General features: G+C 37.9%; 2 protein-coding genes across 7 annotated transcripts; both read left to right on the top strand.

Moving 5' to 3' along the window:
• Positions 1–308: 308 nt before the first annotated feature.
• Positions 309–3,175, top strand: enam (enamelin). 4 transcript variants are annotated; one of them, XM_063884429.1, is made up of 8 exons: positions 309–457; positions 633–697; positions 838–867; positions 1,036–1,098; positions 1,221–1,262; positions 1,398–1,421; positions 1,501–1,575; positions 2,212–3,175. In XM_063884429.1, the coding sequence occupies exons 2-8, from the start codon at positions 641–643 to the stop codon at positions 2,629–2,631; spliced, it is 711 nt and encodes a 236-aa protein (XP_063740499.1). In that variant the 5' UTR covers positions 309–457; positions 633–640; the 3' UTR covers positions 2,632–3,175. The 4 variants fall into 4 exon arrangements, with proteins under 4 accessions (XP_063740499.1, XP_063740503.1, XP_063740498.1 ...); XM_063884428.1 differs by having other exon boundaries at positions 421–456; positions 631–697; positions 1,033–1,098; XM_063884430.1 differs by lacking the exons at positions 1,036–1,098; positions 1,221–1,262 and having other exon boundaries at positions 421–456; positions 631–697.
• A 1,027-nt stretch (positions 3,176–4,202) lies between these two features.
• Positions 4,203–9,541, top strand: cnga1a (cyclic nucleotide gated channel subunit alpha 1a). Of its 3 annotated transcripts, none has more exons than XM_063884203.1 (8): positions 4,203–4,427; positions 5,124–5,228; positions 5,337–5,390; positions 5,614–5,739; positions 5,826–5,930; positions 6,646–6,752; positions 7,382–7,992; positions 8,078–9,539. In XM_063884203.1, exons 2-8 carry the CDS (start codon positions 5,134–5,136, stop codon positions 9,014–9,016), a joined length of 2,037 nt encoding a protein of 678 aa, XP_063740273.1. In that variant the 5' UTR covers positions 4,203–4,427; positions 5,124–5,133; the 3' UTR covers positions 9,017–9,539. The 3 variants fall into 3 exon arrangements, with proteins under 3 accessions (XP_063740273.1, XP_063740274.1, XP_063740276.1); XM_063884206.1 differs by having other exon boundaries at positions 4,276–4,427; positions 5,201–5,228; positions 8,078–9,541; XM_063884204.1 differs by lacking the exon at positions 5,124–5,228 and having other exon boundaries at positions 4,226–4,427; positions 8,078–9,541.
• Positions 9,542–11,718: the final 2,177 nt, after the last annotated feature.

The raw sequence follows: 11,718 nt of genomic DNA, 5'->3' as shown, positions 1-11,718 counted from the left end.
CATGTAGTAAGCTAATCTTACTATATATTTTCAATGTAACATTTAAAACTATAATGGTAAAGTTAATTTGTTTGAGTAAATTCCCTAATTATTTTTATAATTATGTTGAAATATTTCCAACTCAAACCAAGTGGTTTCTCTCAGTCATTATCATTTCATGCTTATGTCAGCTTTCTTTTTTTGTTTGGTTTTAGGGCAATAAAGAGTAGGGGCATGTGTGTTAAGCATACTTGCACAGCATGTAATTAACTAAAAGTGGGGCCTTAACCCCACATGCGTCTTTTTTTTCAAAGTGTTAGGAGATTTCTTCAAAGATATAGCTAAGTGTGTTTTACTGGATATGATTGGCTCTCACGGGACGTTCCAGTCTATAAATGGGATCCAAGTTAGAGATGAAGTAGTACTTTCCTTACCTGAGGAGACACATCTATCAATTCTCTCTGAACCAACAAAAAAGGTGAGATAGACTGTTCATTACAACAAATTAGATATGGTGTTAGGAACATATTTCCAGTTATCTTACAGGTATTAAAGCCAATTACCTTCACTTTATTTTTAATTCAGAAAAATCTTGTCTCAATAAGCAATATAAAATCATTGTTCTATGTAACATGATAGGATTTATTCTTCAGAAACAATCATGATGAAGCTGGTGGTGTTCATGATGTGCCTGCTGGTCAGTACCTTGGCTGCTCCTGTAAGTATTTCCTAAACATAACTTAGATGTGTAATTTATTGTGACAACAGATCCCTTTTTAAAATGTTAAACACTGCTTTGCTTTAGAGAAAATTGTCATAGTTACTTCCTCTTTCCTCTCCCTCTTCTTTGATTTGCAGGTAGCGGAGAGTGAAAGCAATGAGGAAAAAGTAAGTAGAGTTCCTTTTCTGTGAGGATTATATGTTTGTCTGCCATGGCATGTCCTACCACGTTTTAGTCATGTCATTAAATGTAGAGGAGGATAAGTGTCTGACCGAGAGTGGATAATTGACTTAAGAGCAGTGCATGTCTGGAGATGTCTGGTATTTTCTCAGCAGGTTGCAGCACATGCTAATGAGGCCTTGAGGTGGATGGAGATGTACAGGATGTACCAGCAGCAGGTACTTGGGGTTCAATATAGTATTATAGAAAAAAAAGAAAAGAAAGAAAAATCTAATTCAAGTCCTTTTCAATTAAGATTTTACATAAATCATTATCTATAATCATTATCTGTATTTTTCAGGGGGTAGTTGGAAACCCCTTCCTGCCTGCTGCTGATGCTCCTGTAAGTGTATATCTATTAAGACTCTTACATGACTTTAGTTTAAGATTTAAACAAAAACTTTGAACATAAATCCAACTCTGGCAATGTTACTGAGTTTATATATGCTACATATTCATGAATTATTCATTTGTTTAGGCTGATCCAGCTGGGGCAGCAGTGGTAAGCTCTTATAGCACGGCAGCATCTGATTTGAAACCCTTCATAGTGCTGTTTGTTACAAGTGCTTTTATTTATGTAGGTGGATGCCGCACCCGCTGATGTCGCACCTCCTGCTCCTGTTGCTGCTGCAGACGCATCAGAGGAGGAGACAGAGGTGAGCAGACATCTTCGTACCTAAATAAACTACAATATTGTTTGCTTAACAGTAATTTACTACGAATGATATATCTGAATAACACTACATGTACTCCTTCTGAAGGGGCCAAACAAAACAAGCACAGAAAAGTGAACAAGAATTAGCCTTGCATTAAAAAAAAGAAACAACCACATAGGATTAACACTGAGGTGAGGAAAAGAGAGGAGGGGTGCCACATGTGGAAATGGTCAAAACAGCTCACAGGCAGCAAGAGAACATTATTATAGTTTTATTTTAAGAACGCAAAGCTTCTCCAGCACTGCATTTCATTTGGGAGCTCTGCCTGAACAAAGACCAACTATTTGTTTTCCTAAAGTGTGTTGATTATTTACTGAATTGTATGTTTTCAATAGCAGATATTCTCATAATTAGAGAAACAAGAATGTAAATACCAGCATACATAAAGTAAAAACTCTAAAACTGAAGTCCATTGAACTTAAAGCTGTCAGATATATGCTCTGCCCTTTAGTTGCAACACATTTTCTGTCATTTGAACCACTGCAGTGTTCACTTTTTTTGTAGAATCATAATGTGCTCAGTGAAAACCTTAATTAGACAATTATACATCAATTTCTTTCTTTATCTTTGGTACAGGATGGAGGCGCTGCATCCAAAGCTGCAGCAGCTGGTGCTGCCCCCTTGAACTCTGATGAAGAGGAAGAGGCAGAAGAGGTTGAGGCAGCCGAAGCTGAGCCAGCTGTGGTTGAAGTAGCACCCGAAGAGCCTGCAGCAGATGCTGCAGCAGCTGTCGAGCCAGCCGTGGTTGACGTCCCTTTAGAAGCTGCCCCAGGGGATGCTGCTGTTGTTGTTGATGTGCCTCCTGTTGATGTGGTTCCCGCTGAAGTTGCCCCTGCAGCCCCAGAGGTGGCTGTCGATGCGGCTGTCCCCGCTGCTGCTGATGCCGGTGCTGCTGATGCCGGTGCTGCTGATACCGGTGCTTCTGATGCCGGTGCTGCCCCCCTGGCAACTGAGACTGACACAACTGGAGTAGAAGCAGATCCTGCTGTAGTGTAGTTATATTTCTTATAATCAGCTTAAGTGCTCATCTGTTAGCAGTTAAAGCAATAGCTAGAAGCAGCGATGAGTTGTTAAAGCATCGTTAAAGGATGACAAGCTGTGGCATATTGAATAGAAATGAAGAAAGTGTGCTTTTTTCAGGGTAAAGCATTCTATACACTCTTCCTTCTGTCTTAAACTCAAATATGTTTTGCTTGATTCTGTACTCAGTTTTTGATAGATAAGTCATGAGTGTTTGTGTAAGATAAAAAATACACATCTTTGATAAACTCTGTGTGATGTACCTTTATGAATTTTCAGACATTTTGACTTGTCACAGTAGGAAAAGCTCACATGTTAGTAATGACATTAATGTTGGTTTTGTCCTATTTGAAACAAGCTATGACAGTAGTTCAGCATGGGTAACACCAGCACTCTGAAGCTGAAGCAGCTAAATAGAACTCAGCAATCTTGAATTTTATTGTTTACACCGACAGTGACATGTGTTAAATGTTTGCTATAAAACCAACTATGTTATCAAATAAAGGCAACATTTCCATAAAGAAAAGTGGTGGCTCGGTGGTATCCATTATTTTGCCGTTTTTTCACTCAACTGCCCCCCATTACCACAAACACACACATCAAAAACATAATGCAATCATAACCATTAGTTGGATGATTATTCAATAAAAAATAAAACTTCCAGAAATACTTTTTGATTTAATAGCGTAGCTGCGAACCATGATTTACATCGGCCTACAGGGAGTGCCACTGAACCGCAGGATGTCTATAGTCTGCAGCAGGGGAGGAGGAGATCCTGTTATAAGGCTGCAGTACTGAACACTGATAGAGGTTCAGATTTAATTTCACTCACATGATTGTTATCAATGTAAAAGGAACCTGATCGACCTGATCTGAAGTCTGTAAACCCGGCACAATCTAATAGGATCAAAGCTAAGGGTGCTGACTGAGCTGTGTGTGTGTGCTAAATCCTTTCCACAAAGGAGTGTCCCTTGTCCTCTTTCAGAAGTCCATGATTTTTCCGCACTAAACTTTCACAGAAAAATACAAGATTGAAGGATAGGCTGTAAAATGAATACAGATTTGTTTATAATCACTTTTCATATCAAATTAATCATCTCACAACCTCCCAAATGCGTTTTGTGAACCTTTGCAGGTGAAAGCCCTTGACAACACCATTGTATATTCTGTTTGGTACACAAAGACTCAAACAGCTACAATAGTAAGATATTGTGTACACTTGGTTGCACCACGATAAACAATCTAATGTCATAAAATATAATTATTAATTGCAAGGACCCTTTATCTGCAAAGGTTCATTTTAATGTTTGATACCTAAAGTACATGCTGTTAAATACTTCTTGTGTGCACAAGCAGACTAAATCCTTTCCACAAATTGACAGGAAAATGTTTGCCTGTCTCTTTGAAGGAGTCTTTAGATACAAAATGGTTATTGGTGTTTATCACCAACAGGTTAACTGAGGGCTGTCCAAACTTCATTTAATCTTATCTCCCACTGGAGGGAAAAATAAGGAAGAGTGACTTCGCCTCTCTCTTCTCAGCCGACTCTAATCCACAAATCCTGTTTAGGGACACTGAGACTCTATGACACAGTTAGTTAAACTTAATGCTCATGGGTGTCACTGGTCCAGCTACATATTGATATTATTTTAATCAGCATCTGATGGTAAATAAAATAAAAGCCTTGCTGCCTTAAGTGGCCAGTTTCCAGGTCTTTCAAAAACTGCAAAAGGATATAAAGGAAATGGATGTTTCATTGCATTAACAAAAAGGTAAGTTGATTAAAATGATAAACACATTAGGTGACATCTAATCAATTTTTTCTGTGGTTTAGGGCTGAAAAATGCAATGAGGGAAACATTCACTTTTCCTTTAATGATTTCTGGTTGTTTTAACACTGCTCACATAAAACATTTAGCAGTACTTAATACCAAGGAAAATATTACACATAAAGGACTCATGGGATTATAACACACTGCATAAAATGTTTGTGGATTTCTTTCTGTATTACCATTGAATGACTGAGCGTTGTGTAGTTGTATGATATCATTATTGTTTAGGAAAACACTTTTCTGCTGCAGCTGAAAACACATTGGTACTGCTACTGTCACATTTTCAAACCTTTATATCTAAGAGTGAATCAAATCAGTGCAATCATCTGCAGATTTTCATATGATTTGGTCCATAAATCAAGGTGACTTCCTTAAATGTCTTGCTTGCCCAATGTTGTCACTTTACTATACATGAATAACAATACCACATCCTATTTACATTTGAGATGTTGGTATCATTGGTTTTTTTATCTACCATTTTTGCCATTTCATACCATTTTTCATCTATATGTGTTCTGAATATTTTTTTCTAATAGAATATTCTAATATTGGACTCAAAGCTTCAGTTCTTAAGGTATGCCTATCTTTATTCTGGGATGGACCATTAAAATTTATTTTGATCACTGTAAACTGCAGATCTGCTGCCATGACCACTTCCTCTAGCCTTCCCCCCATCACTGTGCCCACACTCACTGCAATACAACTCTCCACAGACAGTGAAGAGTCCAGCGATGATGACTTGTAAGCAAAGGACACGTTTGAAATATTCACAAAAAGAGCTTGCAATACATAAATGAGGAAGAAAGACAGTTAATTAACTTTATGTGTGACATGCTGTGTTTCTTCCAGGAGTCCAGCTGAATCATATCTGCTCAATATGAATAACAGCAATAACAATGAAGAGTAAGTACGATTATAGTGTCACGAACAGATAAGTGGAGCCCTTGTGAAATACAGTTTCTCTTTGATGTATCTGAAAAGTAATTTCAAGCCCATTAAATGTGTTAATTAATCATTTTCCATGGAAAAAAGAAAAAGATAAAAAGAGTAATTTGGTTATGTTGCAACTCTTTAGTTTTAACTGAATATTTGACAGTTTTCTCCAATGTAATGATGTGTGTTGCAGCATGAAAGAGAAGACGGAGATGGAAGAAAAAGAGGAAAAGGAAAAAGAAGAGAGGGAAAAGGAGAAGGAGAAGGAAAGACAAAAGGAGAAGGAGAAGGAAAGACAAAAGGAAAAAGACAAAGAGAAGTAAGAGCATAATTCAGAGCAACTTCCATTAAGCACATTTTTCTCATAGTTCATTTACACTTCCTTTCTTTCTTTCTTTTTTATAGGCCCAAAGAAATATTTATCCTTAATCCTGCTGGGAATTTGTATTACAACTGGCTGCTTGTAATCACACTACCAGTCATGTACAACTGGACCATGATCATAGTCAGGTGACTTCTTGTTGTTGAACCTTCATTGCTCTGCAGTTCAAAAGGTCCAATGATTCCATTTAGCTCCATTAAGTGCTTTTCATATCCTTGTCCATATGTAGCACAGATCAATGACAGTTCAGCAGCGGGCTGACTTTGTGCAGAGAATAAATCTCCTTGTAGCTTTTAGTTATTTCATTCAATTAGAATACACTGCAATATTCTATGCTACAGGGGAATCTAAATAATTTGACCTGAAGGCCCAAATCTGATTGTTAAAAAACAACTGAGAAAACTGACAAAAACAAGGCTAAGAATAAACTGGGCTGTAAATGTGTGTTATGGCACACTCAGTTCCAATGAGGAATATAAATACTGTATATCCAACACATCCCTTGAGCTTTGTGTTTATGTGTCTATGGAGCGTCAATGGGTTGAATGCCTGATTCGATAGTATTTCACAACATTCAAAAAACTGTGCTTCTGTTTCAGCAGTAGCTTGTTAAGGAGGCAAGGTGTCTTTAACTGGGCAAAGTGTTGAGATTGGTGTGATGATCTTCAAATGGAGCTGGCCATTGAAATTATGCAATTTGTTTTTATTTTTGAGCACATTTAATTATAACAAACATTTGCTTGGTAACTGGCCAAGTCATTTTGCAGTTAAACAATAAAACCTATTTGTGAAGCTGCTCAACATTATTCATTTACAAAACAATTATTCTTCTCCTGCAAACAGGGCTTCCTTTGAGGAGCTGCAGCGTGACTACATCATTTACTGGGTTATTCTGGACTACACCTCAGATCTAATCTATCTGGCTGATATGTTCCTCAGGACAAGAACAGGTGAAAAGCTCACAATACAAATTAGTTTAACCAGAACTTGTCATTGTGTTCAAACTCTGTCACCAAAGAACATGCACATTTCCACATCCACATAAAATTCACTCCCTATTTTACTTTTAATGTAACTGATGGACAAAAATATCCACAGTTTTACTCGACAGTGTTTTTCAAAAGAATCAGTTGAACAAAGTACAATGCTTCTCCAGTGTGGGTTACAAACACAAATCAATGGGTATTTTTTTCAGATTTGTGTAATTGTCCTTCCCCTACAGCTATACAAAGAAACATTTTAAGAATATTATTTGGCAAAAGGACTGTACAAGTATTTTCACTTCATTTGACTAATTATGTGATCTAAATTATGAAAAAACATAAGACTATAAGAATTCCCTTTACTATGAAATGCCGTAATAATAATTAATTCTGCCACATTTTCTTTCTAAAGGTTGGATGATAATTTGAATATAAATGGTAATCATTGGTGCGTAGATTACTGAGTCGTAAGGAATACCTTATTCAATTGAATTGCCTTTTAATACCTTCTTCTAATAATGTTTTGTTCCCTGATGCAGGATAAACCTTTTAAATATTCAAGGCTATCTTGTAACTCTTTATCTCTTTGAATGCAGGTTACCTTGAGCAAGGCCTTATGGTTAAAGATAAGAAGCTGCTGCGTGATCGCTATATCACTAGCTTCCAGTTTCGTCTTGATGTCATCTCCATGTTTCCCTTTGACTTCCTCTATTTATACCTCGGCATTGACTACCCAGAGATCCGCATCAACAAGCTGCTGAGAATCGGCCGAATGCTGGAGTTTTTCACAAGGGCAGAGACAAAAACCAACTACCCCAACATCTTCCGCATCGGAAACTTGATCATCTACATCCTCATTATCATCCACTGGAATGCTTGCTTCTACTTCTCTTTCTCAAAGTACATTGGTTTTGGTGCTGACGACTGGGTCTACCCGGCTCTGGATGATCCTGAAAATCCTGAATTTGGGGAGTTTGGAAGGAAATATTCATTCAGTCTCTACTGGTCAACACTGACTCTGACTACCATTGGAGAAACTCCACCACCAGCCCTTGACTCGGAATTTGTATTCCATGTGGTGGACTTTTTAGTAGGGGTCCTGGTCTTTGCCACCATTGTGGGAAATATCGCCACCATGATCTCCAATATGAATGATGCCCAAGCTCAGTTTCAGTCTCGGATTGACAACATTAAGCACTACATGCAGGTAGAGGGACCTTTATAAAATGAGCACATTTTGTATTTGAACTTTAAATATATATTTAATATGTATGTGTTTCTTTCGTTCAAAGGCCCGAAAAGTCAGCAGTGAACTTGAGTTGCGTGTCATCAAGTGGTTTGACTATCTTTGGAATAACGGTAAGGCACAGGATGAAAGAGAGGTGCTAAGGTATCTTCCAGACAAACTGAAGGCTGAGATTGCCATCCAAGTCCACATGGATACCCTCAAGAAAGTTCGTATTTTTGCAGACTGTGAGGCAGGCCTGCTGATCGAGCTGGTACTCAAGCTGCAGCCTCAGGTGTTCAGTCCCGGAGACTATATCTGCAAAAAGGGTGATATTGGACGTGAGATGTACATAATCAAAGAAGGGACACTTGCAGTTGTTGCTGATGATGGTATCAAACAGTTTTGTGTGTTGGGAAGTGGAAGTTACTTTGGTGAGATCAGTATTCTCAATATTAAAGGCAGCAAAGCAGGCAACCGGCGAACAGCCAACATTCGCAGCATTGGATATTCAGACCTCTTCTGCCTGTCAAAGGATGACCTGATGGAGTCACTGCTAGAGTATCCCGATGCCAAAGGCATGCTAGAGGACAAAGGGCGAGAGATTCTGATGAAAGATGGTCTGATAGATTTGGACCCAGCTAACATCATGCCTGAGGCCAAGGAGCTAGAAGAGAAGGTCAATAAATTGTACAGCACAATGGAGCTGATGCAATTGAAACTGAAGAAGATTCTCGGAAAAAACAAGAATACTGATAACGCTTTGAGGGATCGCATTGCAGATATAGAGCGCCTGACAGGAGAGGAAATGGAAGAAGAGGATGAGGAGGAAGTATTGGAAGAGGGACCAGGGCGGGGGGAGAAAAAGGAAGAAGAGGGAAAAGGTGAGAAGATAAAGGAAGAAAAACAAGAAGGTCAAGGAGAAAAAAAGGAAAAGGAAAAAGCTGAGGAAGCAAAAGATGGAGAAGAAAAGGTTGAAGTGACAAAAGAAGAGAAGAAAAAATAAACCCATAATTTCTGTAAAACACTAAGCACGTTTCTCATTGTCATAAATAGCATATTTATCACAAAGAAATCTTTCTTACCGGACGCGCTACATAAATTAATCACAGGTAACCTAATTAAAATTAAACTAAAAATAAGAAGCTATTAACTGGCTTAAATACAGACTGGAACTTGTCTTTATTCATTATATATTATCACATTGAGGACAGTAATTCAATGGACAAACATTGCCATGACAGTATTGATGTTCAATGTATTAAACATGTTGGTAAAGTTGTCCTTTTAAGCCTTTTTTTCATGACTATTCTGCATAGAGTCATATACTGGAAGGCAATGCTATTCCCAGCCTTGCAGTATACACTATTGTCCACATGAGGATAGTAAATAGCTAGGATTTATAGGTCCTCATGTTACACGGTGCCTCTATGAGTGAAGCACAACAGGTTATATCAACCAAGAGATAGAAATAGGATGTTATTTTTTCTCAAGTGCCCCTGTGCATTGCAAAATAGTGGAAGTTCAAAGAGTTTTACAAATTACACACCTAAGAAGGTAAGACATGATAAAACATATTTAAATAATTGGAATAATAGGCAATAGATAGAAGTGAATGTAAAAACCAAAGCACGGACAAAAGTTACGTTGTTGGCAGGGGTGAACAGCCATGTGAAGTTTCAATTTGACCAGTGTCACATGTTGACTAATAAAAGGGAGGTTTCAGGGTGAGATCCCCTTGTCTCACTGCAGTAAAACAACTGCATATAAAAGAAAGGAGACTGCTTCTTTGCTCAAATTGCTTTCTTAGGGATGCTGTTTTTTTCCTAAAGTGATCCAAAACTTCAACATACATTTTTCGCTAATTCAAAAAACAATAACATGGTAGTCTTTTCTCTGGTTTTGAGCTAGAGTATAAAATGCATGACAGTACATCCGACATTTTTAATTGGAAAAGGTTTCTATTTTGAGGCAGACACTTTCACTTTCATTTAGTGTAGATATTGAAAGACACATCACATGTTGGAGATTACCTTCCAAAAGTGTGAACGTATGGCACATTGCTGTGTTGATGGAAAAATGCATTTTCACATCAAAGGCTCTCAAGTCTTCTCAGTTGTCATAGCTTTATATGAAAAGACATCCCTCCCACACTTCCCTTTGAACAGAACTGAACAGTTTCCACTCAAAGGTAGACGTCTGAAGGATCAAAAATAAATGCCAGTTAATCGCTGAGTGTGAAAGAGGCTGAAAATGTGACTATTGATCATCTTTTGTGTTGGTCTCTCAGCACTGATGAATAGTTGGTACAAGCACATTCAGAAGCTCTGAGGAACTAAGACAATTATTGATCAAGCTGAACAAATAAAGAAACCCAATTGAAAAATATGGCATAGTGAAGACAAAGATGTTGATGATTTGTTGCTAATCTTTGAGGAGCTGCGGGCATCGACTCAACTGCCTCTGTAATTTTTTCTGATTTCTGAGTGCCATGTAATGTGGGAGTAGAACAATGTGTTTTAATTAATCAAAGACACAATGAAAGCAGATGGTCTGCTGCACTGTACTGCAGATGGTAGCAATTTAGCAATTAAGGAAACGGGCGTTGGTATTCTATTCTAGTCTAATCTAAATTGATCTATTCATTCTTGTGAGGTTTAGCCGAACGATTGTTTCAAGTCAGTCCTCAAACTCCCTTAACTGGACAGACTTGATGTGAAGTGCTTGCTTTAGCCTGATAAAGGGCATCTGTCTGTTATTAGCAAAATCATTGCAAAATTAGTCATATATGGTAACCTGATTCATAATCATTATGAGCAGTTTATGTAACAAAAAGAGTTCACCAAGAGTAAAAAGCAGGCTTGCATACTTTAAGTCCTACTTTTAGAAAATCAGCAAATTAGTTTCAGTATTGTAATATAGGACTTGAATCTACTTAAACATATTAGTAGAATCCAACAGTCTTTGTGACATAAAGAGTAAATGTCTGATATAAAGTGAAGCTTTCTAAAGCACAATGGTCCATGATGGGTGCACTAGGCTAGAAAAAATCATGTAACAGTGTAACAATGGTACAGAGGAGAATCTACAGAGGATACTGGGCAGAAACCTGCTCGAGGAACTTCACGTAAGACTTTAACATTTAGAGATCGTGCACCTAAAACATAACCGTAAAGATGTAGAAAAATGTAATATTCAATGATAACAGAATACAGTGTCAATAAATACTTCACTGATACATTTAACAAGTTCTTAATGTGCTACTGGGAAAAAAGGTAACACCGCTCACTTTGCCTCAAACATGTTTTCGCTGTTGCAAAATACTTGTAAATAACCACATTTTCAGGGAGCAGGTTTTTTTTTCTTCACTTGACAGGTAAAGTTTGTTTGGGACAGGGTATGCAAACTTGCTGTGGAGGTAACACCTGCAAATATACATTTATGTCTAATCATGTCAATCTTGATTAATGTGCACCTTCCCCAGTATATTAAAAAAAAAGTACAAAAAAAAGTCCCCCCCAAGGATACTGTGGGCCAATTATGCACACCTACATGGACCTGGGTTTGGGCTGATGTGGTTCAGTCATTTTTCTCTCAGATTTCCCTCGATTCCCTTCTACGGTGGCTGCCTGCTCTGATTCCTTTGGCTCATTGTTCTGATTGGCTCTTCCTCCATGACAGCAGTTCTAGCATCAGCTGCTGCTGCTT

The sequence above is a fragment of the Eleginops maclovinus genome, chromosome 5 (genome assembly GCF_036324505.1).
Source record: "Eleginops maclovinus isolate JMC-PN-2008 ecotype Puerto Natales chromosome 5, JC_Emac_rtc_rv5, whole genome shotgun sequence".
Lineage (NCBI taxonomy): Eukaryota > Metazoa > Chordata > Actinopteri > Perciformes > Eleginopidae > Eleginops > Eleginops maclovinus.
Note: the sequence above shows the minus strand (reverse complement) of the source record. Positions and strands in the feature narration are given on the sequence as shown.